The 26,377-nt window shown below is 51.2% G+C and overlaps 13 protein-coding genes and 2 non-coding genes across 15 annotated transcripts; 8 read left to right on the top strand and 7 right to left on the bottom strand.

Annotated features, from left to right (window-relative positions):
• Positions 1-15: 15 nt before the first annotated feature.
• On the bottom strand, positions 16-2,019 carry BO79DRAFT_163941 (putative MFS transporter). The gene is made up of 4 exons (XM_025679168.1): positions 1,681-2,019; positions 1,514-1,622; positions 909-1,456; positions 16-858 (listed from the first exon to the last, which is right to left on the bottom strand). Exons 1-4 carry the CDS (start codon positions 1,885-1,887, stop codon positions 232-234), a joined length of 1,491 nt encoding a protein of 496 aa, XP_025544189.1. The 5' UTR covers positions 1,888-2,019; the 3' UTR covers positions 16-231.
• A 244-nt stretch (positions 2,020-2,263) lies between these two features.
• On the top strand, positions 2,264-4,564 carry BO79DRAFT_234411 (uncharacterized protein; the record flags this gene model as incomplete). The annotated part of the gene is made up of 8 exons (XM_025684370.1): positions 2,264-2,688; positions 2,736-2,772; positions 2,821-2,888; positions 2,941-3,132; positions 3,190-3,489; positions 3,550-3,839; positions 4,033-4,277; positions 4,446-4,564. The coding sequence occupies exons 1-8, from the start codon at positions 2,512-2,514 to the stop codon at positions 4,562-4,564; spliced, it is 1,428 nt and encodes a 475-aa protein (XP_025544188.1). The 5' UTR covers positions 2,264-2,511.
• A 530-nt stretch (positions 4,565-5,094) lies between these two features.
• On the top strand, positions 5,095-6,738 carry BO79DRAFT_242123 (FAD-dependent oxidoreductase). The gene is made up of 5 exons (XM_025685183.1): positions 5,095-5,526; positions 5,609-5,894; positions 5,964-6,263; positions 6,327-6,402; positions 6,460-6,738. Exons 1-5 carry the CDS (start codon positions 5,101-5,103, stop codon positions 6,650-6,652), a joined length of 1,281 nt encoding a protein of 426 aa, XP_025544187.1. The 5' UTR covers positions 5,095-5,100; the 3' UTR covers positions 6,653-6,738.
• A 21-nt stretch (positions 6,739-6,759) lies between these two features.
• Positions 6,760-7,341, bottom strand: BO79DRAFT_206385 (uncharacterized protein). Its single transcript, XM_025681961.1, has one exon. The coding sequence runs from the start codon at positions 7,113-7,115 to the stop codon at positions 6,894-6,896; it is 222 nt and encodes a 73-aa protein (XP_025544186.1). The 5' UTR covers positions 7,116-7,341; the 3' UTR covers positions 6,760-6,893.
• Positions 7,342-7,790: 449 nt separating this feature from the next.
• Positions 7,791-7,902, bottom strand: BO79DRAFT_t11. The gene has a single exon. It is a non-coding gene; the product is annotated as a tRNA-Leu (tRNA).
• Positions 7,903-8,432: 530 nt separating this feature from the next.
• BO79DRAFT_206384 (uncharacterized protein) lies at positions 8,433-9,134 on the bottom strand. Its single transcript, XM_025681960.1, has one exon. The coding sequence runs from the start codon at positions 9,025-9,027 to the stop codon at positions 8,776-8,778; it is 252 nt and encodes an 83-aa protein (XP_025544185.1). The 5' UTR covers positions 9,028-9,134; the 3' UTR covers positions 8,433-8,775.
• Positions 9,135-11,239: 2,105 nt separating this feature from the next.
• BO79DRAFT_206383 (uncharacterized protein) lies at positions 11,240-12,009 on the bottom strand. The gene has a single exon (XM_025681959.1). The coding sequence runs from the start codon at positions 11,624-11,626 to the stop codon at positions 11,471-11,473; it is 156 nt and encodes a 51-aa protein (XP_025544184.1). The 5' UTR covers positions 11,627-12,009; the 3' UTR covers positions 11,240-11,470.
• Positions 12,010-12,130: 121 nt separating this feature from the next.
• On the top strand, positions 12,131-13,451 carry BO79DRAFT_249986 (uncharacterized protein; the record flags this gene model as incomplete). The annotated part of the gene is made up of 2 exons (XM_025685793.1): positions 12,131-12,727; positions 12,786-13,451. 2 exons carry the CDS (start codon positions 12,131-12,133, stop codon positions 13,449-13,451), a joined length of 1,263 nt encoding a protein of 420 aa, XP_025544183.1.
• A 136-nt stretch (positions 13,452-13,587) lies between these two features.
• BO79DRAFT_23356 (uncharacterized protein) lies at positions 13,588-14,063 on the bottom strand. Its single transcript, XM_025684290.1, has one exon. The coding sequence runs from the start codon at positions 13,996-13,998 to the stop codon at positions 13,723-13,725; it is 276 nt and encodes a 91-aa protein (XP_025544182.1). The 5' UTR covers positions 13,999-14,063; the 3' UTR covers positions 13,588-13,722.
• A 144-nt stretch (positions 14,064-14,207) lies between these two features.
• Positions 14,208-15,089, top strand: BO79DRAFT_267441 (FMN-binding negative transcriptional regulator; the record flags this gene model as incomplete). The annotated part of the gene is made up of 1 exon (XM_025687042.1): positions 14,208-15,089. Exon 1 carries the CDS (start codon positions 14,271-14,273, stop codon positions 15,087-15,089), a length of 819 nt encoding a protein of 272 aa, XP_025544181.1. The 5' UTR covers positions 14,208-14,270.
• Positions 15,090-15,140: 51 nt separating this feature from the next.
• Positions 15,141-15,254, top strand: BO79DRAFT_t30. The gene has a single exon. It is a non-coding gene; the product is annotated as a tRNA-Leu (tRNA).
• Positions 15,255-17,812: 2,558 nt separating this feature from the next.
• BO79DRAFT_185688 (pepsin-like aspartic protease) lies at positions 17,813-19,667 on the top strand. Its single transcript, XM_025680417.1, has 3 exons — positions 17,813-18,125; positions 18,188-18,497; positions 18,560-19,667. The coding sequence occupies exons 1-3, from the start codon at positions 17,955-17,957 to the stop codon at positions 19,450-19,452; spliced, it is 1,374 nt and encodes a 457-aa protein (XP_025544180.1). The 5' UTR covers positions 17,813-17,954; the 3' UTR covers positions 19,453-19,667.
• Positions 19,668-20,311: 644 nt separating this feature from the next.
• Positions 20,312-21,263, top strand: BO79DRAFT_163926 (uncharacterized protein; the record flags this gene model as incomplete). Its single annotated transcript, XM_025679167.1, has 2 exons — positions 20,312-20,829; positions 20,896-21,263. The coding sequence occupies 2 exons, from the start codon at positions 20,312-20,314 to the stop codon at positions 21,224-21,226; spliced, it is 849 nt and encodes a 282-aa protein (XP_025544179.1). The 3' UTR covers positions 21,227-21,263.
• Positions 21,264-22,142: 879 nt separating this feature from the next.
• BO79DRAFT_267434 (histidine phosphatase family protein) lies at positions 22,143-23,986 on the top strand (the record flags this gene model as incomplete). The annotated part of the gene is made up of 3 exons (XM_025687041.1): positions 22,143-22,305; positions 22,354-22,507; positions 22,572-23,986. The coding sequence occupies 3 exons, from the start codon at positions 22,143-22,145 to the stop codon at positions 23,911-23,913; spliced, it is 1,659 nt and encodes a 552-aa protein (XP_025544178.1). The 3' UTR covers positions 23,914-23,986.
• BO79DRAFT_163924 (LLM class flavin-dependent oxidoreductase) lies at positions 23,984-26,061 on the bottom strand. The gene is made up of 8 exons (XM_025679166.1): positions 25,819-26,061; positions 25,631-25,771; positions 25,366-25,576; positions 25,298-25,310; positions 25,188-25,247; positions 24,568-25,124; positions 24,336-24,513; positions 23,984-24,287 (listed from the first exon to the last, which is right to left on the bottom strand). The coding sequence occupies exons 1-8, from the start codon at positions 25,883-25,885 to the stop codon at positions 24,060-24,062; spliced, it is 1,455 nt and encodes a 484-aa protein (XP_025544177.1). The 5' UTR covers positions 25,886-26,061; the 3' UTR covers positions 23,984-24,059.
• Positions 26,062-26,377: the final 316 nt, after the last annotated feature.

Genomic DNA, 26,377 nt, shown 5'->3' with positions numbered 1-26,377 from the left:
TATATCAAGACATACCCGTCTTTAAGAAGATGAAGGCCCGGAAAGCGAGTTTTCTTGGTCAAGAGAAACAAGTTGTACGCATAATCGACGCGAACCAGACTATGACCGGCAATGGTAGACTTGTGGGAAATCAAACCCGCATGCCCAAGAACACTGATACTCTTCATAAAGATAGATGATAGTAGCGTAACCTATATACACAGTGGCTGGAATACTGAGCACCCCCAACAATCAATACACATACCGAAACCTCGTGTTCTCCTTATCAGTCAAGCCAGCCCACTTGGCCTCATCCACCATCGAATCCTCCACCTTACCATACCGGCTATCCCGTCTCCGGTTCTCCCATACATAATATGCGAACAGCACGACAGACATGACAGCTGCCGCAGCCTGGGTGGCCAGCACCGCAATCTTCGCCGGACGGTATTCAGGGGCATCACGGGCCTGGAAGGTTTGAGGCCCGATGATGTTTCCGACCGAGAAGGAACCGGCGATCAGAGCACTGCTGAAAGCACGCTTCGTGTGACCGGCACAGTTGGCCATGGTCCACTGGTACAGGATTGGAAGGGTGGCAACAATGGCATTGACCAGGTAGATACCGATGAGAACACCGGCTTTGTTGCTCTTGGGGAGGAATGAGAGGAGACCGCCGCCGATAATGCCTGGGATTGTGCAGAAAGCGTTCCACGCCCAGCGGTGGGAGGTTCTGCGGATACCAAAGCCAACCAGGAGGGTGAAGAAGATACTGACAATGCCGGAGGGCATGTTGAGAAGGGCGGAGATGGGACCGGAGTATCCAAATCCGGAGATGAGAGTGGCGGAGTAGGTGGTTACGACACCGCTAGAGACAGAGATCTGGCAGGGTTAGCCTGGAAGTGATAGAGGTGGACTAGAGTCAATCTTACGAGAATGGTGATCAAGACCAACAGCCAGAGCTGGATGTCAAGCACAGCTTCCCATATCTGCTTAAGGTTGATGGTGCTACTCCACACTCCCGTCTGGTTGACACTGACGTGCTGCAGGAGAGCCACCTTTTCTTCCTCAGACAGCCACTTGGCCTTCATTGGGGTGTCGGGAATGAAGAGTAGAGTAAGGACACCAATCAGCACAGTGGCCAAGCCAATGACCAGGAACATGATGCGCCATCCGGCAAGGGTGGCCCCGTGGTGAACATGCTGGAAGCCAAAGGATACTAGACCACCAATGATCTGGGCCACACCCAAGCCATTATACCATAAAGTGAAACGAGGTGCCTGCTCACTTTTTGTATAGTATTGACTGCTGATGAGCATCAGAGACGGTCCAATCGTGGCCTCGAAGATACCCAAGAAGACACGGGCAGTCAGGAGGGTCGCATAATTTTTGGCGCCTGCGGAGGCAGCAGCAGCAACTCCCCAGAGGGCGACATTCGCACCGAGCCACTTGGCGGCGGGGACTTTCTGGAGGCAGTAGACTGATAGTGAATAGATATTAGCACGGTACTTATGTTTGTTGAGGTAAACGGACATACTATTAGGAGCCTCGGCGATCAGATAGGCCAAGAAGAACCACGTTGCGGTGTTGGTGTACTCATTCCCCGCGAGGTGGAGTTCCGTTTTCATTCCCATGACGGCAGCATACTGTGTCCCCCCTTGCGTCAATGAGGGGTGTGTTGGCTGGAAGCTTGCGACGACTTACGTTAAGCATGACCTTGTCCAGAAATTGCAGCACATAGCAGGAGAACATGAAAGGTATCAAATGCCAGTCAATCTTTCGACGCAAAGCCCGCAGATCGATCTGAGAGCTGTCGGGGCCGGCCGCATGGCCCTGAAGGTATTCCACAGCATCGTCGGTGCGATCCACAGGCAGAGCCTGTGAAAAAGCACCCGGCAACTTCTCCTCCATGTTATATCTATAATCTGTCGCTAAAGGACAGAATAGAGACAAAAGCAAAGAGAAAAGACAAGGGGGGTTGCGGGAAAATAATCGAAGAATTAGAAGTAGTCAGAGAAAGGAATGCTGGGATGGGAGGTTACATGCAGGATCCTGCAGGCAAAAAACTACGGGAAGTGCAACCGGATTGGCCGCAGGGATACCATTGGGTTCCAGTAGTTATAATATATTTGTCAAGATAACTGCCTGGCCACTTCATCTTGCAGAAGTTTGCAAATGCTCTAAAGTCTACGCTAGACCAGGGCTCGAGATTTTAGTGCGCGCGATTCTGCCCGGATTCTTCTGGTCGCCGAAGGATTTTGATTGCGAACCCACCAGGATTCATATCATTGAGTACGGTTTTCTCGGCATGACCGAAGTTAATTGCTGAAGGATCATGATTCCGAACCCTCCTTCAGCTCTAAGGACAAGATTTTACCCCTTGTTGTAGGGCTTCAGCATGATCCTGCGAAGCCCAGGATCGAAAAACTCCCTCCAGCCAGCGCACATCACGACTTGCACAATCACTACGCAAATATCCTCTCTTCCTCATGCCTCCTCTCTCTTTCTCCTTGATATTCTACATTTACTGCCAGTATGGGCTGGGTGCACCATGCCTCGCCTGAAGTGGAGGCTGAGTCGCAATACCGCCTGATTTTAGGGGTATGTCTGGGCTTGACCTTGTTGATGGTGATCACTGTCTGCCTGCGCCTAGCGATTCGGTTTAATGCCCGCCGATTGGAAGCGTCCGACTTTGTGATGCTGGTGACTATGGTGGGTTGCCTTTGGTAGTAGACGATCCGACCGCTAACTAGTGTCAGGCCTTCAGTATCATATACAGCGCACTGTGCATCGCTCGTGAGTCCAACAAGCTTTCAGTACACAACAACTGCTAAGGATCAATAGAAAGCAGATATGGTCTTGGATTGCCCTTGTCGCTGCGCCCCAAGGCAGACCTTCCGGATTACACAAAGGTATGCGCTGTGCCTGAACCGATCGAGACAGAGTATTGATAACCACCAACAGCTCAATTATGCCGGTCGCCCATTCTATCAACTCGGAATCGCTGGGTTTAAAGCTTCCCTTTGCCTCAACTATTTGCGATTGATTTCCGGAACGTCCAAGAATTACTACCGAATCCTTATATGGGCCGTGATAACCATCTCGACACTTGGTCATCTTGCGGGAACGTTAGTTCTGATATTCGACTGCCAGCCGGTGAGAGAGAGATTTTCCCCAGTCGCAGGGCTAAATTGCTGATAAGACGATCAAAAGGTTGAGCGCGCCTGGAATCCCAACATCTCAGGGTCCTGTCTTCCAGCAGGGCCGACATTTTATGGATTAGCCATCTTCACTATCATTTGCGACATCACCATCATTATCCTTCCCATTCCGTTATTGCTCCAGCTGAATATCAAGACAGCACAAAAGGCAGGAGTGGTTTGTCTGTTTCTTCTGGGGCTGTTCACCACGATCTGCTCGATCCTCCGCCTCACACAAATCAATCGGGTGGCTTATGGCGATGGGAACTCGACCATGTTGGTACTGTGGGGCACAATCGAGTTCAACGTCGGGGTGAGTTTCCACGAGAGAGAGAACAGAGTGATGCACCGAGCCACTGACCAATTAAATTAGAACATTGTAACTTGTGTTCCCTTTCTCGCGCCTCTGCTGAAAGGTGCGGTGCGCGATTTCCGATCGTACAGTGGTCGAAAAGGGTACGATAGCCGTAGTTATGCTTTGCAAACCTGGTCGAAAGATCCGCGCTCGCAGTTACGGTCGACAACTTCGGCGGCGCCGCAACCCAAACGCACGCCCAGCGAAGAGCTTATCCTCGAGAGTGGGGGAATCGACGAGGGAGGCATTCATATGACGGTGGAGCTGCGCGTGTCGCTAGAAAAGAGGCCAACAACAGAGGCCAGAGAGTGATGCCCGTACTCTTGCCATCGACTGATGGCGCCATTCCGTGAAAACCAATCTCTTAAACTTTCATTATGTATATTAATCACTCACTGGGTCTCCCTCTTCTTCTCGTCCTATCAAGCGCAGCTTTCCGGCGATTCCTGAATAGTGCAATGCAGGAATCTTAGTAGGTGCTTAGCACTATGGGATTAATAGTGCTTACGCTTCTCAGGATCAAACCAGACCGGGATCATACTGGGCCGATGTAACAGAGACAAGCCAATGGAGTCGAGCAGAGCAGGCCAGACCAACCGCCCCCGACGGGATCTTCCCGGCCATCAAGCCCAGCTCCATCCAGGAGGAATCCTGTGCGTCCCGTGAAACCTTAATGGTGGTCCACTCGGGAAGTCATCCCCGGGCGGCCACCGAGCTGTGTTCCGCACACGCCAGCTGGCCTGTTGGTGAGAAATGGGTAATGCGGCCGCCTAATCGAACCAGTAACTGGACATTAGTGTCTGGCCGGTGTGCCATTTAGCTACTAGAGATTTGACACCACTATCAGAATGGAATATGATCCACTGCGGACGGACTGTGACAGATTGACACCGGAGAAGGGACCGCGGTGGTAGGGCTAGAGACCGGCGCTAAGGTCTCAAGCACGACGCCGTCCCCCACGCGATGCCGGCCTAACATTCTTAGTGCTGTTAAGGATCTTTTAGGGCCGGCCTTGTTTCACCTCACGCATTAGACTGGCACGAGACATCCAATGTAACTTTATTGCGTCGTTATTACGGTTTAATTTTGATTAGATTAAGGTTGGCAGAGGTTTCCATTGCCTAATGGCGTGCTGTATCCTAGCTACTGGTCTTCAACTTTACCAACATTGTTCGTTGTCCTCAGCAGCGCAGATACGAGTCTCTGACTCCTTGCATATTCAAGGTAATGATGCTTTCCAGAAGCAACCCTTAGTGATCAGTGAATGCGCATCAATTTCATCGAGCACCTCTCCCAATCTAACTGCAAAGGATAAGCATAAATTATTCAGAGACAAACACGAGCCTTAGCACCATCAAGCCCTAAGGCCACCCAATTAGTATGGTTTTGCCGGCCTGACCCCATCTCAACAACGCCTCACATTCTCTTCCCATTGGCACATTCCCATACGATAACGGTTCCACCAATCCAATTCCTGCGCACCTGCCACATAAGTCACCGTCCGATTCCAACCGGTCCTTGATTACAGCAGTATTACAGCGATGCGTCTTCAGGTAAAAGGGTCAAGGGATGAGCCCGTGTTCCCGTGGAACCGAACATCCGTGCCTCCTCGCTGCCCCCATCATGGCTGATCTTCCCGTTCTCATCGTCGGTGCAGGCATCAGTGGCCTCCTTCTGGCCCAGCACCTCCAGAAAATCGGTGTCCCTTACAAGATCTTCGAGCGCGATGCCGCTATCGATGCACGAAGCGGGGGTTGGGGGTTGACGCTCCATTGGGCGCTCCCTGCACTGCGGGAACTCCTGCCGGACGACCTTGTGCAACGCCTCCCAGAGGCATATGTTAACAAGGCTGCTGCTGCCCGCGGTGACACCGGTCGCTTTTCATTCTTTGATCTCAAAACAGGATCAGCGTTGTACAGTGTCCCCGCTGCGGAGCGAATTCGGGTCAGTCGGGTTCGACTGAGGCAGCTGGTGGCCACGGGGCTTGATGTTCAGGTAAGACCCTCTTTGACTGCCTAGTAAGATGGGATGGAATGAAATCATCCATCATTTTCGGGCCCTCTGACCAGAACTGTAGTGGAACAAAACTCTCCAAAACATCGAGTCCTCCGCCGACACTGTCACCGCACATTTCGCAGACGGCACCTCCTACACAGGATGCCTCTTGATCGGCTGCGATGGATCGCGATCTCCCACCCGCGAGATCTTGTACCCGGACAGCCATGAGATGAATCCACTGCCGGTGCAGATCCTCGGCGCAGCTACTCTATATACAGCAGAGGAGATGGCCGGCGCCGCGGATATTGATCCGTTCATTTTTCAGGGCTCGCATCCTGAATCCAACGTCTTTCTGTTTTTCAGCAGTATGCATATACCACCCTCCTACACCAACCAGCATGTACACAGCAGCTAACTTTTGATTTTCGAACTAGTCCTCGACAACCCCAACAACTTCGCAGAAAGCAGCAAGGACAAATACGAATGCCAGATAATAATATCATGGGCAGATTCCAAGGACATCGCAGTCCCCAGCGACAACAGGGAGCGAATCGCCCTGATGAAATCCTTGGCCTCGAACTGGGCGGAGCCTTTCAGGACCCTGGTCTACGGGTTACCCGAGGACACAGAGGCACGGTCAATCCGCATCGCAGACTGGATGTTCCGACCGCTGCAGAATCGCTCGCATCCTAGAGTTGTGCTGATGGGTGATTCGGCGCATACGATGACTATGTGTATGTTCATACAATGCTGTGCTGTGCTGGGTGGGAGGATTGCATGCTAACAGTGGTATCTAGACCGCGGAGAAGGGGCCAATAATGCCATCGTTGATGTACTGGACTTAACTAGACGTGTGGATATGCGTTCGCTAGGGTGAGTATCAGCGCTTCGTGGGACGTACTACTAGATACTAACCCCTCGTCCAAACAGATCCTTGTCGACACAAGCACTGCGAGATGCATTGGACGTCTACGAGAACGACGTCTTCAGGCGCGCTGAGCCCAGCGTGCTCAACTCGCGTCAGGCCTGTGTCGACGCTCATGACTTCACGCGGATCTTGGACGAGAGTCCACTAGTATCAGCCCGGGTGCTGAAGGAGGATGCCGCGGAGAAGGAATCCTAGTTGAGAACCTCCTAAGGACTCACGGAGAACCAGCATAGAATAATGAGCCTGCGTTTAATAAATCCAAGAAAATTAAACTTCTATGCATCACCAGAACAAACGCAATGTACAAGTACAAGGTACCAGACCTATTTCACATGCCCTACTTCTCATGCCCAACGAAGAAACAACAACGTTATGCAACATGCCCATGCATGACAAAGCCCCCCCCTCATGCAACCCACACATTCATATACAACCATCACCGCCCACCCAACCCCTCATGCGGCGCCCGACCAACCTTCGGTTCTCCAGGCTTCCCGCCCCTAACAGCCTCCCGATCCCCGTCCGAAACGAACATCGAACGTCCAAGCTTATTCTCCCCATCAATAGCCTGCTGGTCTCCCTCAGGGGAGAACCTCTGCTCCTTGCTTGGCGACTGCATCCGAAATGTGAGCAAGGCGCCGGAGATAACCGCGAACATGGTTAGGAAGGCGGTATTCCGGGACCTATCAGTACCTCGAGATCAGTATATTGACAATTGATCCGGTGATAGGGATAGGGTGTGGCTCACTTAGCTCCGGATGACATGCCATTTCCGTAACTTAGACTTGAGTTCGGCATGGTTGATGGTTCGGATGTCAGAATATGACGTATGTATCTTTGGACCAGGATTGGTTGTCATTGTTGGGAGACAATACTTGTTGTTTAACTCCTCTTATATTTGAATCCGGACGGTCGCCACGATGACACAACCATGACTGCGGTGGGATGTAGGTTTGGCCAGACTGTGTTTAGCTTTGGTGAGCAGTGTGTAAGATTTGGGTGGTTGTGGGTTGAGAAGAAGATCCCGGCTACTGAGCTCGGATGGTTTTAGTTTCATCGGAATTGATTTACTTTCAAGTTTTGTTGATATCTGTAGGGTTATATGTCCAGACTGGTTTACGCTATAGATTGTCTTGGGACAATTGTTGGAATTCTTATGAGCGGGAGAACTGGATCGATCCGTGATGGTAGAGTGGGAAGTGACACAGCGCTAGGCATTGGGTGAAGGAACACTCTAAACCATTAGAAACAATTGAATCATTGCATCAGTTTATTCTGTATCGGGTGAGGTGGTTGTATATCGGATGGAGCAAAAAGAAAATGCAAAAAGATATGACAAGAGTGGGATTCGAACCCACGCCCCTTTCGAGACTAGGAATGCTCCGAAGAACATGTGTGATCAGATAGCCTGACCCTAGCGCCTTAGACCGCTCGGCCATCTTGCCTGTTGCTTGAAAGATGCTGGCTGCTTTGGCTATAGGAGCTCTTCACAATCCACTGCGCGTAGGGAAGTTGAAGCTTGTCGCATTCACATGCTACAGACAATGCCTGATGCTACGAGTTGAGTGTCCTATTACGAAATAATATATGCATATTCTAAGACATAGCGTTGATCTCAATGATTGACAGTTTAGTGTGTAATGGTTCGACGATCGATTGACTAGGCCATTGACCTGGATGAACCGAATGTATATATTTTGGGAGCCCTTTGTGGTATGCTTTTTGGTACCAGAAGTGAATTGAAGTAACCCAGCCCCAGATGGATGCCCTCGTCGAGCGATATCTAGCCCTGTCCGACATGCATGATCGCAGCAGCGCTAGTAGTAGGCATCCGCGAGTACAGACTGTTATGTAGTCGAAATTGATCGAATGCAACCCTACAAGTAACTATCGGATACACAGCAATAGAATCGGCTGCTCGCGACCGAGCACGATCTCCTACGTAACCCAAAAATTTCCCATAAATGCACCCAGAGATAACGTAGCCGCATCGGACCGGACAGCATTGATACCGAGCGGAGATAGACTCTCCCCGCTGCAGGATGCGCCATGAAACAGTGATTGTATACCCATTTAGGAAACTCACAAAGAGGATAGTGGGTCGCCGAAGAGAATTGCTGTGCAGGCCGGTCGACGATGACAGAAGGAGAATACGCTGTGCATCATTTCATTCTTAGCTATCAGTAGAAATAGAACACCGTACTCATGATCGACAGCACAGAAGAGACTAAAGGGGTAAAGGGGCCAGGAACAGGAGAGCTTCCCTCTCCGTGCTACCCCACCCCTAGGCAGACACCAGCACAGTTATGAAGAGTAGTTCATGAAATCCACTCGGTCGGATCATCACCGTATCGTTCTTCTGGCTTGGCCGATTTTTGAGTGTACACACCGCGGTGAGGATCGATGATCAATGTGGACGGAAACTGCGAGCATAGCCAGAATTGAGCTGATTTCCAGGGAACAGCTAGCGCGCATATATGCACTAGCCAGCTAAACAACCCATACACAATTAACACCTTCTGGGAGTAGCTAGTAGCAACGGTGTCGGAAGAATTGCGAGGATGGCACATTGAGTTTCCTATTAGTCAATGGGATATTGGGATGAATGTTGAGCATTATCCGGAAGCAAGTATGTTTGCTAGTCTCGGCGACGCTGCGAGCGATTGAGAGATTTCAGTTCTCTCTGCCAGCGAAGGAAAAAACATGGGGAGAGGAAAGGTGGCCAAGCAGTGCCAATGTGCGCCTTTTGCTTGGATTGACTCAGACGCGTCATCCCAGTTCTGCCAGTGCGAGATGTGATTTGCATTGTCAAATCAATCGCACCACAATCAGTCTCCAGCACGCCTAGCTCGGGAACGAGCACGAGCCAACAGGGCCAAACCCCCTCATGGCATGTTATTTAGTTCAACGTTCGCTAATTTATTCGATGCATCGATGGTCTGAAAGCAGCAGTCGAATTGCCAGGAGGCCTGCCTAGCTTGCGCACGAAGGGCTCGTGCACCACGCAATGCTTTCAACGGTCAAAATAAGAGTATGAAAAGGATCAAATATATTGAATCCTGCCGTTCCCACCGGATGTTTTGCTCTTGGCATAAGAGGGGAGGTGAGGGGAAATGAGGAGGCGTGAGGGGAAATACGAACCCGCTGACTAAATGAAGCCCCTGAGCTCCCTGGAGTCTGAGGCACAAGGCGTAGGATGGAGCTATTCATAGATGTCGACGGGGGTGGCCCTTATGCTTGCTTTGGCTTTGTTTTTGCAATTTTAACTAGGCTCTTGTTGCCATGGTGGAAGAAGTCCCAACCAATTACTCGGGACGCCGCCTCCCAAACTTCTGCCTGGGAGGGACACTAACCAGTACCCCAGGGACTAGTACTACGTATAAGGGGTGGTCGACGGCAATAGAGCACATGTGATAGGATCCCCCAGGCCTCCCAAGGACTTGGTAATTGAGGCGATCTTTTATGGGCAAGGCGGGGCGACATTCCGAAAGGGAGGTGACCCCCCGATGTTGTAACTTGTCTCTCAACTGGCCAGCCTAAAGAACGCCACCATAGTACTAGTCACGCAAGAATTTCACTCCACTGCCTGCCAGTCATTCGAACAAAGGCATTGGGGAAACAGAAAAGGCTATTGAGCTCTGGTACACTTTTTGTGCTTTTTTCAAAACTCTCATAACCACCCCCGCCTCGCGTCGGTTCGGGAATCTCAGACGAGAGTTTAAATCTCTTCGCTGTGCCGCGCCATTGCTATAGGACACTGACTCGGCACACCCAATCAAGTTATACTACTGAACTCATTACACAGGACATGCAATTAACCGAGTAGCGTCCACACAGATTGCAGCCAATGTCAACAATTCCATTTGTCGAGAGAGGAGTGTTGGACCACTACAATGGGACCAGGTGGATGTTACTGCGCGGTTTTCTTTTCCAGCTGCGCGCTCCACGAGTGATAGGGCTGAAGAACAGTGTCACCGTGAACAGACTCAGAACTAGCGAAGATTTTAGAAGGACTAAAAAGCGCGCAACCTGACGCACAGAAAAGGATCATCGTGTTTTCCACGAATCTACGGCATACGGCAAGTCCTCCGTATCTAGTCCGGCCCGCGGAATCCGTAACCATGGATCCAGGGCCGTGTCTGACTCTTGTCATCCCCCCCCCCTGGAGATCCAATCTCCACCAGCTTAGATTGATCCTCCTTCTTAAAGAGGCAAGCCGAAGGCAGACCGTGCTTCGAAAGGTTCGAAGCTTCTTTATCCTCCCGCCTTGTAACCGTGGCGCGTCGCGAGGTGATCACCCTAATCATCCCTTTTTCTCTTACCGGGACTCCGCACCATGAACCGACCCAACCCGATAGTGGTTGCGATAAGGACAGGATTGCAATTTGTAGATCAACGAGCACAGGAGCTATTTAGAAACCATCATCGTTGGTGCCTGCGATAGCGCACAACAAGTGCCACCTTGTGTGCCACTCAGAAACGTGGCCGGAGGCGGAGATTTTTCTACCTGCGCCCGTTTATCGCCACCACAGCCAAGCGCAACACGGGCAATGTAGCTTTCCGACATTGTCAACAGAGTTTCTTGTCAATGTTATTCTTATTCACTCGTGGCCCGATACGAGGATCAAAACAAGGAACCAAGCAAGACGTGATGAAAAAAAAGTCTGGAACCAGGGACAGGTCCCATGAAGTAAAAAGTAGCAAAAGTAAAAAAGTACTCCGTACTCCGTCCCAGCTGGGTTTCTCGCATTTTCTTCCATGGCCGAGGATGAAACCCGGAGCCACTTTCTGACTCGCTTGCCGGCTTCCGACTGGCATTGGTCGCCCCACGTGGGCCTGGCAGGAGGATTACTATTATTCTATATTATTCTGGTCTTATTTTGCATAAGCCCACACACTAGACAAGGTCAACGAACAAAGAAAATAAATGAGAAAAAGTCAAAAAGGCAAAAAGTACGAAACGACGTGAACCCTGACCCTTTGCCAAGACAGCTACTGAGATAGCCTCTTTTTCTAAGGCAGCGAGTGATTCTGATGCCGAGAAATCGAAACCATCACCGCTTGTAGTTGTCTGATGCCCTCAACATAGCTCACGATGGTCCAGTACCCCCAACCGAGGCCCCAGCCAGCAGCAGTAGTCACTATCAACCGGCCGATAGGGATTTTCATGCCAATAACAAGCTTCGGTGGCGTTTCTAGGGTTTTCCTCTAGCGCTAGAACCATTGGGACCATCGCATGGAGGTCGCATTCTGAGCCGTCTCCAGGGGGACTATTGCCCTCTTATAAAGCTTGGTTGAGACTAGAGAGACGCCGTTCGCTGCGGAGGTTCAGATGGACAGCTAAAGGAGCCAAGCTCGCTCCCAAAACCTCCCAGGTGGAGATGGGACCCCCCCCAGTCGTCACGGAAGATGATAACTCCTTTCGGCACATGCCCGAACCCGCCCCGGTAATTGCACTGAGTCGTTTCCGTAAAATCCGTCGAATCCACGGTACCCTCGATCGACACTTGACGCGACGTTCCTAATTGGACTTAGAGCGAGTGAGGGCTCCTGGCCACGCTGCCTGCTAGGACCAACCCCAGGGGGTGGAAGGACACAGCGGTTATATAGGTCAAATGCCGTCGGTGGAAAGGAAGCCTGAAACAATTCCACCCCCGGTCACCTTTCCCCATCATGCTGTCCCTGGCGATCCAGTCCTTGCTGTACGAGGCAGACGCCCATGCGGCTAATCCGGCCCTGCAGCGTCGCTCGTCCTCGTCGAGTACCCAGGGCGAGGCTGTTATGAGCCCACTGCCGAGTTTGCAGACCAAGGGCTTGATCGTTATCTCGGCGCTGGCCACCGTCTCACTCATTTGCACTCTTTCCTTGTTGACTTTCTTTACCTATCGTTTTATTTTCTGGAAACGTCACTACAAACGTTATATCGGTTACAACCAATATGTCGTGCTCATGTTTAACCTCATTCTGGCTGACTTCATCCAAAGTCTGGGCTTTATCATCAGTCTGCGATGGATCCAGACCAACTCGGTGACGGCCGCAGACCCTGCATGCTTCTTGCAGGGCATCTGGCTGCAGATTGGTGATCCCATGAGTGGTCTATTCGTGCTCGCCATTGCTGCGCACACTTTCATGCACGTCACCTTAGGCTACCAGATCTCACACCGTCTTTTTGTTTCCATCGTTTGTGGGCTCTGGCTCTTTGGGGTTATAACGACTGTCATTCCGATCGCAGCACACGGTCGGTACGTCTGGTATCCGGCTGTAGCCTGGGTAAGTTGATCTTCTCTTTACAATATTTCTGCAAGTCACTAACATTCTTTTACTCCAGTGCTGGATGACCCCCAAATACGAGTCGATGCGTCTGTGGACTCACTACTTTTGGATTTTCGCCTCGGAGTTCTTCACCGTCGTCCTATATGCGATTATGTTCCTCCAACTGCGCAAGAGGATCGCCGAGTCAGCCATTCTGGGCGAGCACAACTCGGAAAGTCTGACCCGACTCAAGCGTGTCATTTTCCACATGGCGTTATACCCCGTTGTGTATATTTGCCTTACCTTACCTCTTGCCGCAGGTCGAATGGCTTCTGCCAGTGGTCACTCCCCCAGTGTGCTCTACTTCTGCTTTGCCGGATCCTTCATGACTCTGTGTGGCTTCTGTGATTCCCTCATGTACACACTGAGTCGCCGCAGCGTGGTGCTGGAGCCCGAAGCCAGGATCCATGGCAGCAGCAACAAATACTCCAGCCGACCGAACAAATCCTCGGTCGCACACCACTATGGCAACAGTATCGATGGCAAGGGACCGACCAACACCACGATTGCGCGCGGCCGCAGCGACTCCACTGAGGAGATGATCGGCAAGGACGGTTTGGAGCTGGCCCCGATGGGAGTGGTGCTGCAGCACACGACGATCGAGGTCACTCATGAGGCGGCCTATGACTCGGCATCGAGCAATCTGAGTGGCCAACGCGAGCGAAGCAGCATCTACCATTAGACTCCTAAGCTGCCCTGATGATTCTACACCTTCTATTTGAGATTACCGGCCGAACACCGAGGCCGGTTTATAAGATTTTAATCCAGTCGCATTGCCATCCTACTACTCGACCAGTTGAGAAACTGTGTTCTCATTCCTTTGCTTTGCGACAATCCATCTCGCGACAGATATGCGAGCATCGCGCGCCCGCAAGCAATCGTCGCTGACCGATTTGCGACCGACGCGGGCATTGCCTGCAGGTCCCTCCGTACACATTAGAGGACCGAAGCCCTCACTGGGTTAGCGACGACCCAGCTCCGCCACTAGCTGGCGCGGTCATACCACATGCGCCGCGAAACACATCGGAGTTTATTCGAAAGCAAAGCCCATGGCGATCAAATGCCACTTGCAATGGGCAAATCTTTTTTCCAACTCCTAACCGATAACACAAGCCAGACAGGCTTTGCAACGCTTTGACCTGCGCTGGCCACGCAATGAATGAGAATGGCCCCCATGCTAATAATCCTCGGGGATAATGATTTTGGCGGAGGACAGCAACATCTGCCATCTACACTTCACTGTACATATTTCCTTACTGTCATGATACAAGTATAAACGAATGTAAACAAAAAGAATTACCACTATGATGCTGTACCATACATCATAAACTCGGAACATAGCCGACAAGCCAATAGGAATGAACCCCATAATTGAGTTGTCCCAAACCCCGCACGGAGACAAGATCTAAGGTTATCTGCATCTTGTCCCCCTTGCTTCCAGCCCGATTGCACTTCTCATCTATCTCTACTCTCAGTTTACAAATACATACATCCAGCCATCATGTACATGAAAGAAATCTACACCGACTCGACCCCCTCAACCCTCCACACCTTCATCCAACAAAACCCTCTCGGCGTACTCACCACCGCTATCTCCTCCCCTCCACACCCATTACTCCAATCCACCCACATCCCCTGGGTCCTCGACATTCCTCCTCCCACCACCACCTCTGACGATACCAACAACAAGATCAAGCTCCGCGGCCACATCGCCCGCGCCAACCCCCAATGTGCCGCCATCCTCGACTCCCTAGCCACCCAACCTCAATCCCAATCTGAATCCATCCTCCCCACCGAAGTCCTCATCCTCTTCACCTCCCCCTACCACAGCTACATCACCCCGCACTTCTACACTACCACCAAGCCCCAGACCGGCAAAGTCGCCCCAACATGGAACTACGCCGCCGTGCAAGTTTACGGCCGCGCGCGGATCTACAACCCCCGTTCAGAGGGGGAAATTGGCCAGCAGGCCTCGATGTTTCTGAATAAACAGCTTCGTGATCTCTCGGCGCATTGCGAGGGGGATATCATGGGGTATACAACCACCAGCACTAGTGATACTCATAACAACCCGGAAGAGAAATCATGTCCACGAGCATGGACCGTCGACGAAGCGCCAGAAGCATACATCAACATCCTGAAGAAGAATATCGTCGGGATCGAAGTAACTGTGGAGCGCATGGAGGGGAAGTTCAAAATGAGCCAGGAACGAGGGGAAGGGGATCGGGAAGGGGTGCTGAGGGGTTTGAATGGGATGGGAGGGGATGTTGCGAGGGGAGTGGCGGGGATGGTGAGGGGTTATGCTGCTGGAGATAGATAGAGAGTTGGGGGTGGAATATGAAGGGTAAGTTGGGGAGGAAAATACATCAACGGCAAGATGGCCGAGCGGTCTAAGGCGCTAGGGTCAGGTGTATCTGATCAGACATGTTCCTTCGGAGCATTCCTAGTCTCGAAAGGGGCGTGGGTTCGAATCCCACTCTTGTCATATCTTTTTTGTATTTTTTTTTTTTCTTTTCACACCTCCCGTGTATGGAAACTGTAGAGTTAGAAGGAGAATAGATTTTATAAATCGTGTTTTTCGTTTGGTTTTGAGGTCGTTGGCCTTCTTAATTGGCGATGTCTTCTGTATCATCGCTGGCGAGACTACAATATATCTATCACCGATCATCTGTATTCTACTCAGCCAGCTACATGGCTGAACGGTTGATCCACCCATATTTGCACTTTAGAGATCACGACTAAGGAAATACCAAATAACCCCTCTAACATCAACATTCCTTTCATCATCATCCCCGAAAGCAAGCGAGATCAAAGACGGATACCTGAGACCCGTATGGTCCCATTACCACCGGGCAAGTTTCAACCCAAAATCCCAAACAACGGCGGTATAAGAGCAGCCGCACACCGGGCGCTGTATCCTAGAGACAAAACAATAGCCCATATGCTGTCACAAAAATTCAGGTACACTTGTGCTGGATGTTTCGAACCCCACTGTGGCTGCAGGGCATGCTTAGAAAGATTGCTTTATCATTTCCCCACTAGAGCTGCATATATCATGTTGCGGCTTTCCGACGGAGCTGTACAACTTATCACCAAGTTAAATGAATCATTACTGGAGTAGACTAGACCAGACACTAGCATACCTAGCACTATCACAAATGATCCCATGAACATGACAGATCGGGTTGGCATTTACCAGGAGAGTGGCAGTACTATCTCGTAACCGATCAAGGAAGCTTTCGACATGGAATCCCACAAAGTCTGACCCCTCTGAACAGCCACTGTTTGACAGTATCGTGAATGTAATCGACACTCTGCCAAGCTCATCGCCCCCTCGTAGACAGTTCCCTCCCCCACGACATCTCCCGTATCACCATAACAAGCTTCGTATTTTGATAATGCCAAGGACGGATAGGCGAGACTGAAGTCATCTGCTCATCTTGTCGTCTAGTCACCATGCTCTGCGTCATACCAGTGACTCATATCCGACTGTCGCCTCAGCCTAATTTTGAGCTCGAGCCACCAGGTATCTAGAACCAGGGCTAAACACTGAAGCGAGCGCTCACGGCCGATACGGAGTCCGTCGGCACAATGAACCGAACCAGAGTATGAGATAGCTTCATCTAAAGATAACTAAAGTGGGCAGCTGTGGTAGAGAAAGTGAACTATCATGGATAAGGAAAATGAGAGTATGAGGCGGTTTGTCACTAGCTTGGGTTCTCATTATTAGGAACATTAGCGGAGGGGTGGACTGAGCGCTTGGTGGATAGGATTGGTCAGGAATTTTATCGACATTGGCGAGTGAGATGTAGTGGACCCTGATTTGACTTCTCTCGTGAGGCGAGAATGGCATTTAAGAGTTATTGAACTGCTGATTTTTTCCGAGTTTGAGGGGTTACGTTCTATTCGTATAGATCGATTGCTAACATTCTGTATCCTGCGTCATATCTCCCGGTCGTTTTGCATGTCCGTGACATTGTCAAACAACAAGTCCAGTAAACTCCAATTACCCCTTTCACCACGAGCATGATAGTAAAAATCTGCTTATGATAACGGCAGAAGCCCCTCGATCCACCTTATACGAAGTGGATATAGCAGTTCACGACCAGGGTGCGAATCAGGGTCTTGCCAAGAGCTCTTTGATCTCTAGGCGAACGGGCCGATAACCACGAAGGAGGCGCTATTGCCAGGGATTAAATTGCATTGTACTGTGTCAAGGCCCGTTGAACAAGGCTGTGAAACCGGCCAGGACCGACAAACTCAAATGGTCATATGCTAAGCCTTTAATAGCAACTGTCTTATGTTTGTTTCAGTCGAAGGATGGTTAGTTAGCTAACATTAATCGCGACGGCTTATTAACAAACTCCATCGACCGCAATTTTTGCAGGCGTGGAAAGGCGCGGATGACACCATGTCATTGGATAACTAACTAACTAACTAGGGGAGCAAGTCCGCGGTGACTAATGAGGGCAAGATTTAGCGCCGGTCGAAGAATCGGGTGTCTCCGCCTGCATCCGAGCGATGCGAGGCCACGCCATCCCACGTTGGGGTGTCGTCACTGCTGGGTTTGCAAGTGGTGAACAGCATGCAGTTGTCATCTCAATACCTAGCAAAATGGCTAGTTATGATATTCATGCTGTAGTCAAGATGCCATGTCAGAGGCCATGCTTTTGCCAAGAGTCATCATTTCCGGTATGACCGACGGAGTAAACCCCCGTCTATCCACTAGTTCGATTCGAGCGAGGGAATAGTCTCGCAGTTCTTCTTCCTCCTCGGGGTGGCGGATAGAACAGTTCTTCATTTGATGGTTGCCTGCCAATGACCCACTTGTCTAAGTTTCCCCCTTATGGGATTCGTTGGTTGCCAGACAAGAGCCTCTTCACAGCCCAGCGCTTGGCAGCAAAAAAGCAACAGCCCCAGGGTCTGAAGGCTGACATTGGAGCGGGTCTCTGGCGCTGGATGGCTTTCTGTTTAAAAACTCAGGAACAGGCCAAGACGAAGCGACCGCGCAAGGCTGAGCACATCTCCGACTTTCCCGTGCCCCTCCCCTGCGCCTCCCATGGGCAACTTTTTATCCAGATCCATCGTTTCTGCACCGACCATATAAGACGCTCCGCTCCCCCAACTTCCCCCCGACAGGTTCGCCCCCAAATTACGTGAGAAGGGAAATCATCACAGCACCACCATGAAGAGCACCACCCTTCTCTCTTTGGCCTGGGCCGCCCAGTCCGCCTATTCCCTCTCTATCCATGAGCGCGATGAACCATCTACGCTTCAGTTCAACTTTGAACGTCGTCAGATCGCCGACCGGTCCCGCCGGAAGCGATCGACGGCTTCGGCCGACCTTGTTAACCTGGTATTTTGACATCCCGAGTCTGAATCAGGGGAATTGTGACGGTCGCTAATGCAGGTCTTTAGGCGACGAATCTTGGCTACACGATGAACCTCACCCTCGGCACTCCCGGCCAGGAAGTCAGTGTGACGTTGGACACCGGCAGCAGCGATCTCTGGGTCAATGGCGCCAACTCGTCCGCCTGCCCCTGTACCGATTACGGCTCCTACAACACGAGCGCTTCTTCCACCTACACCTTCGTCAACGATGACTTTTATATCGAGTATGTCGACGGCAGCGAAGCCACGGGCGACTACGTCAACGATACCCTGAAGTTTTCCAATGTCACTCTGACGAACTTTCAATTTGCCGTTGCATATGACGGCGACTCCGAGGGTAGGTACCTACTATTGCCTCATTAGTTTGTTCCCATTGTTTGCTAACTGCTTTCCATATAGAGGGCGTCCTCGGTATCGGATACGCCTCCAATGAAGCCAGCGAGGCGGGCTACGGTGGTGGTGAATACACCAACTTCCCTGAAGCCCTCGTCGACCAAGGCGTGATCAACTGGCCGGCCTACAGTCTTTGGCTGGATGACCTCGACGAAGGCAAAGGCACCATCCTGTTCGGCGGAGTCAACACCGCCAAGTACTACGGCAGTCTGCAGACCCTGCCTATCGTCTCCATCGAAGACATGTACATCGAGTTCGCTGTCAACCTGACGGCCGTGCACCTCGAGAAGAACGGCAACTCCGTCTCGGTTAACAACAGCGCCACGCAGTTCCCCCTCCCCGCCGTGCTGGACAGTGGCACTGCCCTGACCTACATCCCGACCTCCGCCGCAGCCAGCATCTACGACGCCGTCGGTGCCACCTACATGAGCGAGTATGGTTACGGAGTGATCGAGTGCTCCGTCAAGGACGATGACTTTACCTTCCTCTTCGACTTTGGATCCTTCAACATGAGCGTTGACATCAGCGAGATGATCCTCGAGACCAGTTCCGACATGACCGACATGAACATCTGTACGTTCGGACTGTCAGTGATCGAAGATGAGGCCCTTCTCGGCGACACTTTCCTGCGCAGCGCATACGTCGTCTACGATCTCGGCAACAACGAGATCTCCCTGGCCAAGGCCAACTTCGACCCCGGCGAGGACCACGTCGTGGAGATCGGCACGGGATCCGATGCTGTGCCCAAGGCGACGGGAGCCACGGAAGCGGCCGCCACGTCGACGGGCTCGAGCGACAAGTCGGACAAGTCGGACAAGGAGAGTTCGGCTACAGTGCCGCGCAGCCAGATTGCCTCGCTGGTGGCGGGAGTCTTGGTTGGCGTTTCCTTGATTCTGTAAATATAGAGATCTCACGTTGCATCTTGATGATATATTATAGACCTTCCTAATTTTACCCCTTACTTCATGGAATGTTTTTCTGTTTTTAGCTTGATATCCCGTCGTTTGATGCTCAGTTATGGAATTGAATGAAACTCGGAATGCAAGATCTGATCGAATAGTTTGTTTCACTGCCGCGTGGCTGGTCCGATCGGCACGAAGCCAGTCAAACGAGCCAATCATACTCTGTGATGATCTGTCAACCCCCTTGCTACTATAATTATTCTATCTTGCCGTTGTGACCTATCTCATTGGCTGTACCCACACCGTTGATGCCGCCCGCGACCGGGGAGTCAACAGCCTGACAAGATCAGAACGGCTTTCTTGAAATTTCGTCGTACTTTCTTATATGGGATGTGGCTGTAACGAGTCAGTTTCAGTCTTTGTTACAGGACTGAGTATCTTTATGACCGGTGCATGTTATTCGGATGATGACGTAGTGTAAACGTTGGTAGGGCATTTAAGGTTTTGTGCCTGTCAACCTCGCCAGTCTTGTCCATCATTATCTCGACGACTATCATTTCCAACCCGAAGCACCCTCCTCTGGTAGTGTTTTCTTTCGTCAATCAGATAAATCGGCGTGGACAGGTTTGAAAAGTACTCGGAGACGGTCGGGAGCAATTTAAACGCCCATCTTATGTGACCAGGATCGAACTAAGGAGATCCAATCTCGAATGAAAGGAAGCAAAGCCACGCAGAACCTGGATGGGGCGAAATGAAGCAACGCCGAGCACAGATAAGTATATGATATATCTTCATCCCAACCCTAACCCGACCAGTCTTCTCTTCCAACCAATTTGAAACATCCTCGACAGTCACCATGTCGTTCCTGCCCCGCCTCCACCTCTTCGAGATCGCCGACCAGTCATGGTGTCCCGACCAGGCGATCGAATATGCTCAGCTATGTCTTACCCACTGCTGGAATTTGCGCCTACCACCAATCGCCAAGGCTTCTTCAGCCGATGTTGCCTGCGAAGTCCTTGCAGATAACTTCCCCGACCTCTCGTCCTTCACATTTGTCGATTTGGGCTCGGGCGCAGGAGGCCCATCCGCCACCTTTGAGAGACTCCTCAACGCTCGCCTGCGCGCCCAGCATCTCCCTCCGACCCAGTTCCTGCTAACGGACCTCAATCCTCACCCTCGCGAATGGGCTGCTCTCACCAAACAGCAAGACAATATCTCATACGTCTCTGAACCAGTCGATGCGTCAAAATGTGGTCGATTGGTTCCACAAAACCGGAAGGAATGCCGAATGTTCAACGTGGCTTTCCATCATTTCGACGACCCGCTTGCTGTACCCATGTTGCGGAGTGCGGTTGAGTCGGCTGATGCATTCATGTATGTCATTAACCCCACACCCATGTCTTCAAATCGAGTATCAACAATACTAACAAAGATAATCAGTATTTTCGAACTCACCGCACGCGATCTCAGCTCGATGCTGATCTTACCAGGCCTGGTACTGATCGCATGTCAATATACCCTGCTCCGATTCTGGCGGTCGCCCTTACATGTGCTTTTCACATTTGTGTTGCCTCTGGCTCCTTTGCTCATGGTTTTTGATGGCTTTGTGTCTATCATGCGCTGTCGGACCTCGTATGAACTGCACGATCTGGTCAGACGAACGGATGCGCCTGGTTTGGAGAATTGGGAGTTTCGGTCGGGAAAGTCGCCGGTTATGTATCCGACTACGAATGTGCATTGGTTTATGGGGGTAAAGAAGACGGCGAAGTAATTCTGCTGAGAGGCATTCTGTCTTGAGTCAAAAGTTCGGTGCTATGTAGTGGGCTGATGCTGTTCTAGACATCAACAATTTAGTACATTGACAGAAGTTGTATGCTAGGTAAAAATAACGAGATTAAATGATGATTATGGAAATCCTTGCACAATACTGCAGCTTCCCGTCTCTAAAGTGCACAGTGTACTTATTCCGTCCTTGTCAACATCTGGTACGCTGTATAGGACCCAAGCCGCGTCGGCGCATGAATTAGTTGCCATGGCCCATTGTTATGCTTTAATGCAAATGTCAACCACAGAACGGAAGTCGACCAGGTCCCAACGTGGCGGCACTTTGTGATCGAAGAGACGATGTAGCTCAGAAGGTATACATGTCTAGTACAGGTTAGACCACCCAACAGCCGATGCCGAGGCCCTAAAACCTACTAGCAGATAGTGGGAAGATAACCACCACTCGGTAAGCCCACGTGCTTTTCCTGCTTGCCGATGAGTACTTAGAAGGCTCGAACGTCAGGAGATCTATCTTACAAAGGTCGAGTGGCTGACGCAGCGAAATGCAAGGACCCGGGAAAAGGATCGCATTCAGCCTGGGGTACGACTCGCGTCTCCACACCCCATGTAAGCGAGATGATGGCTGCAGCCGAGACATGACAGATGCCCTATCTTGTGGTGTCGTGGCTGTTTGGAATCAAGGAGATGCCCACGTGCATCGATGCTCTGCAGCTGCTGGTACACTCCAACGATATCTGAGCATGTCGTATACACAATAATGCACAACACAGTGATGGACATGTATATGGCTTTGCATTTCATTGCTTCCCCTAGAGCACGGCATGCCTACAAATTGGCGTCGCATCCACCCCGGTGTTATTACTGACTGAAGGGTTTCTTGCCAATAAAGTGGGAGTATCAACATGCACTCGACTTTCACTATCCTATCTGTACTGGCAGTAGCCTCTTTAGCTGATGCTGCTGCCATTGAAGCCCGCTCACAGAGCTCAACTCCACTGACTCCTAGTCCCTCAGCTACCACAACCGGAGTTGATTGGTTTCAGACTACGCCCGAGAGCTACCAGGGTATGTACTTAGTCGTTTTGCAGACTTAGGTTAAGCTGACTTCAGAAGGTACCGCTGCAACCGGAGTTGCTCCCTTCTTAGCCGAGACAAATCCTGCCCCGTTTGGACAAAAGACACTGTCTCCCAATGACCCGCTGGAAACAAGTGAGCCGATCAAGGGGGCTGCTGGCCGCAATATATTCCATTACATGGGCAACCTAAGGTACATCACCTAATGATGGGTTCCCCATTGATCTCAGCCTTAAGTCTGTTACTAACTCCTACAGCCCTTACCATGTACCCGATGGCTTCGGAGTGGATGAATATCCTCTCCCGAAAGGATCTAACATCACCCAGATGCATATGATTCACCGCCACGGTTCCCGGTATCCTTCATCCTCAGAAGGTCTGGCTTCATGGGCCCAGAAGATCGTCAATTCTACGGCTAGTGGTAACAATTTCACGGGCGCACTTTCTTTCCTGAACAATTGGGACTACGGACTGGGTCTAGAGATCCTCGTCCCCAAAGGCCGTCAGGAGCTCTATGACAGCGGCGTCCTAAACTTCTACAACTACGGACACCTTTTTAATTCCAGCTCGACCCATAAGCTCGTAGCGCGCACCACCACCCAGGACCGCATGCTCAAATCCGCAGAGAACTTCCTTGCGGGCTTCTTTGGCCTTGAATGGACAGAAAAAGCCAACCTGCTACCAATAATAGAAGGTGTTGGCTACAACAACTCCCTAATTGGGACTTACTCCTGCACCCGCGCACTAGAGTACATGGCATACAATGCCACCACACCCCTATCAACATGGAAAAACATCTATCTCAAAGAGCGCACCGAAGCACTCCACACCCTGACTGGATCCTACAACTGGACCACGACCGACAGCTACAACGCGCAGAGTATGTGCGCCTACGAGACCATCAGTTACGGCTACAGCCGCTTCTGCGAGCTTTTCACCTTTGGAGAATTCGAAAACTTCAGCTACTCCTTCGATATCGAATTCTCCAACATGGTCGGATTTGCCTGTCCCGCGGGCCGCGCGCAGGGAATTGCCTGGGTAGAGGAATTTCTCGCCCGTGTGGAGGGCCACTTACTCCAGACTACAGGCACCAATGCCAACATGACCCTGGACACGAATCCTGTGACGTTCCCAACGGATCAGAATCTCTACCTTGACTTCTCGCATGATGCGGGTATAGTCGCTGTTCTCACTGCGTTTGGATTCAGTCAGTTCGCCCAGTATCTGCCTCCTACTGGACCTCCTCTATACCAGCAGTTCAAGGCTAGTAACATTGTTCCTTTTGGTGGACGGACGAATATTGAGATCATCAAGGCGCCTCATAAAGTGTCTGCTACGCGTCCTGTGGGTGATCAAGGAAATGCCTATGTGGATGGTACTGGGGAAACGTTCTACGTTCATTTTTTGCAGAATCAGCGTACGCTTCCTCTGCATTCTAGCTTTGCGGATTGTGAGTATCGTGATGATGGTTGGTGCGAGCTGTCTACGTTCATGAATGTTCAGAAGAAGAGTTTGGAAAGATCTCAGTTTGAGTATGCTTGTTTTGGTAATTGGACTGTGACTGAGTATGGGACTGTTACTGATGGTGTTCCGGTTTGATGCTGGATTTCGATGATGTATCATATAGTGTGATGCACAGAGGCTAGTGTGGTATGGGCATATAGTATCTGTTGGAATATGAGAGATACGAGATCTAAAATAGGAGTTTTTGATTTATGTAGTAGCATTGCATCGCCGCGAACAAATCAGTTCTCCGGGACCGGATGGTCTGCCGCTTCAACGCCCGCATGCCAGCGATATTTTGCAGCTGGATGATCAGCCGGCGGGCCGCTCTGCCCTTCCTTGCCGTAGATGTTTTCGCGGTACGTTCCATTCTTGACAGTGTAGTCATCCCAGAAGAGGCCTCTCTTACGGAGTTCAGGGATCAGCAAGTCAATGATATCCTTGAAGGAGCCGGGTTTGATAGCATATGCCTGGACCTGTTAGCCAAATACACCCTTTAACCATCTCCAGGAACATACCAGATTAAACCCATCCACATCCGCCTCGTTCACCCACCGTTCCATCTGATCCGCCACCTGCTGCGGCGTTCCCACCGGCGTGGCACCCAGCCCACCAACAGTGATATGTTGACCCACAGTAGCCTTCGTCCACTTCTCAACCTCCGGAGTCGCCTTGGACCAACCTTCAACAGCAGACCTATCACACAATCAGCACATCTCCCACCCATCACCAAGCACAAGAAGAACATACCGAATTGCATTACTCTCCACATGCCTCAACTCCTCATCCTCTCCATACCGATCGAGATCAATCCCCGTCCAGCCCCCAAACAGCGCCAACGCACCATCAATCGACCCAAGACTCCTAAAATACCGAAACTTCTCCCACGCCTCCTCCTCCGTCCTCCCAAGCACCGGACACAACAGCGCCAAGAACTTAATACCCGCGGGATCTCGTCCAAACTGCGTCTTCGCTGTCTCCCGAATCTCCGCGATATTCTTCGCCACCACGGACGGACTATGTCCCGCCACGAAGATCGCCTCGGCATGCTGTGCCGCGAACGCCTTCCCGGCTTTGGATGTCCCCGCTTGGAGAATCACGGGTGTGCGTTGCGGGCTGGGTTGGCAGATGTGCGGGCCGGGGACGGTGAAGTATTTGCCGGTGTGGTTGATCTCGCGGACTCGGGTTGGGTCTGTGTAGATGCCGCGGGTGCGGTCTAGCACGACGGCGTCGGAGCGCCAGGAGGATTCCCAGAGCTTGTAGGTCACTTTGATGTATTCTTCGGCTTGGGCGTAGCGGTCGTCGTGCTGTGGGTGGTTAGTATTGGGAGGTGATCTTTTGGGGGATCAGTGAAGGGTGGGTTAGGGTACCTGGGGTTGCTGGGTGTGGCCGAGGTTACGGGCTGCGGAGTCGAGGTAGCCCGTTACGATCTGGTTTGGTTAGCTTGGTGATTGTTATTAGTTGGGTAGGTGTTGCTTACGTTCCATCCTATCCTGGTTTCGATGTTAGTATTAGTAGTGACGACGAGGGCCGTGAAGAGTGACTTACCGTCCCTTAGTGAGATGATCAATAGTAGACAGCCGACGCGCAAGATGATACGGCTGCTCATATGTCGTTGTGACAGTCACTCCGAAGCCGATATTCTGAGTCGCGGCCGCCATGGCAGGTATGACAGCTAATGGCTCGTTGACGGGCCATTGCGCGCCAGATACAATGGCTGGTTCGAGGTTGCGGGGGCCTTTGTATACGTCGTAGCCGCCTGGGGAGGTTACTATCTATGTATATCATAGAGGTATTTGGGAATAAGAGCTACCTAGGACATCTGCGATGAAGATTCCGTGGAACTTGGCGGATTCTAGAAGCTTTGCGAGCTCAATCCAGTGGTCGATGTCGTTGAATCGGTGCGATTCGTCCTCTGGGTGTCGCCACAGTCCTGGGGACTGGTGGCCACTACCTGGGGGGTGTCAGCGATTGAAGAAGAATTAATTTGGGAGTGCGTACACATTTCAACGAATGCATTGAGAATTAATTGTTTGCGGGGTCGAGATGTAGCGTTGTCGGTAGCCATTGTGGAAGGTAGATAGGAGGATAGGTTAGTGACGGAGAGGCGCTGGCTTAGGCTTTTCGAACCGGCAAAGGCTGAGTCTTCGATATGAAATATAAGAAAAAAAGACTAGTCAAATATAAAGTTCTTGCTCAGAGATCAACCGCGAATAAGTATGGACCATAAGTGTGCAATTCAGTCTTCGCTGGAGGGGATGTTCAGTAGCATCACAGTGGGCCGGGATGACGTGATGGGGAGATGAGGGGTCGCCCATTTACAGGGATCACATACTCAATACAACCCCAAATAAGAGCAAGGATCTGTCTGAATCTATTCATCTGAAATCTGGACACAACGATTTCTGGTCGAGAATAATATGACCTCGGTAGTTGGTCGAAAACTTGGCACAAGCCACCTTGGGCTCCCGGAGCATCCACCCCTGCCCTATCTTTGGTCCTCTTCCGCCAACTATTGTCCCTGTCACGCAATAACTTAACTTTATTGACCTTACGCTAC

This window comes from Aspergillus costaricaensis (genome assembly GCF_003184835.1).
Source record: "Aspergillus costaricaensis CBS 115574 unplaced genomic scaffold BO79scaffold_2, whole genome shotgun sequence".
Classification (NCBI taxonomy): domain Eukaryota; kingdom Fungi; phylum Ascomycota; class Eurotiomycetes; order Eurotiales; family Aspergillaceae; genus Aspergillus; species Aspergillus costaricensis.
Note: the sequence above shows the minus strand (reverse complement) of the source record. Positions and strands in the feature narration are given on the sequence as shown.

Bases quoted from the DNA above. Each gene is read 5' to 3' on its own strand.
- BO79DRAFT_185688 (XM_025680417.1), top strand. From the start codon at position 17,955: ATGAAGAGCACCACCCTTCTCTCTTTGGCCTGGGCCGCCCAGTCCGCC. The intron at 18,126-18,187 runs GTATTTTGACAT...GCAGGTCTTTAG, and splicing joins CGGCCGACCTTGTTAACCTG to GCGACGAATCTTGGCTACAC. The intron at 18,498-18,559 runs GTAGGTACCTAC...CTTTCCATATAG, and splicing joins ATATGACGGCGACTCCGAGG to AGGGCGTCCTCGGTATCGGA.
- BO79DRAFT_206384 (XM_025681960.1), bottom strand. From the start codon at position 9,027: ATGTGCCATCCTCGCAATTCTTCCGACACCGTTGCTACTAGCTACTCC.
- BO79DRAFT_206385 (XM_025681961.1), bottom strand. From the start codon at position 7,115: ATGTTCGCGGTTATCTCCGGCGCCTTGCTCACATTTCGGATGCAGTCG.
- BO79DRAFT_206383 (XM_025681959.1), bottom strand. From the start codon at position 11,626: ATGAAAATCCCTATCGGCCGGTTGATAGTGACTACTGCTGCTGGCTGG.
- BO79DRAFT_242123 (XM_025685183.1), top strand. From the start codon at position 5,101: ATGAGCCCGTGTTCCCGTGGAACCGAACATCCGTGCCTCCTCGCTGCC. The intron at 5,527-5,608 runs GTAAGACCCTCT...CCAGAACTGTAG, and splicing joins CCACGGGGCTTGATGTTCAG to TGGAACAAAACTCTCCAAAA. The intron at 5,895-5,963 runs GTATGCATATAC...TTTTCGAACTAG, and splicing joins CGTCTTTCTGTTTTTCAGCA to TCCTCGACAACCCCAACAAC.
- BO79DRAFT_163924 (XM_025679166.1), bottom strand. From the start codon at position 25,885: ATGGCTACCGACAACGCTACATCTCGACCCCGCAAACAATTAATTCTC. The intron at 25,772-25,818 runs GTACGCACTCCC...GACACCCCCCAG, and splicing joins CAATGCATTCGTTGAAATGT to GTAGTGGCCACCAGTCCCCA. The intron at 24,288-24,335 runs GTATGTTCCTGG...TAACAGGTCCAG, and splicing joins ATGTGGATGGGTTTAATCTG to GCATATGCTATCAAACCCGG.
- BO79DRAFT_23356 (XM_025684290.1), bottom strand. From the start codon at position 13,998: ATGGCAGATGTTGCTGTCCTCCGCCAAAATCATTATCCCCGAGGATTA.
- BO79DRAFT_163941 (XM_025679168.1), bottom strand. From the start codon at position 1,887: ATGGAGGAGAAGTTGCCGGGTGCTTTTTCACAGGCTCTGCCTGTGGAT. The intron at 1,457-1,513 runs GTATGTCCGTTT...ATTCACTATCAG, and splicing joins GATCGCCGAGGCTCCTAATA to TCTACTGCCTCCAGAAAGTC. The intron at 859-908 runs GTAAGATTGACT...TAACCCTGCCAG, and splicing joins TGGTCTTGATCACCATTCTC to ATCTCTGTCTCTAGCGGTGT.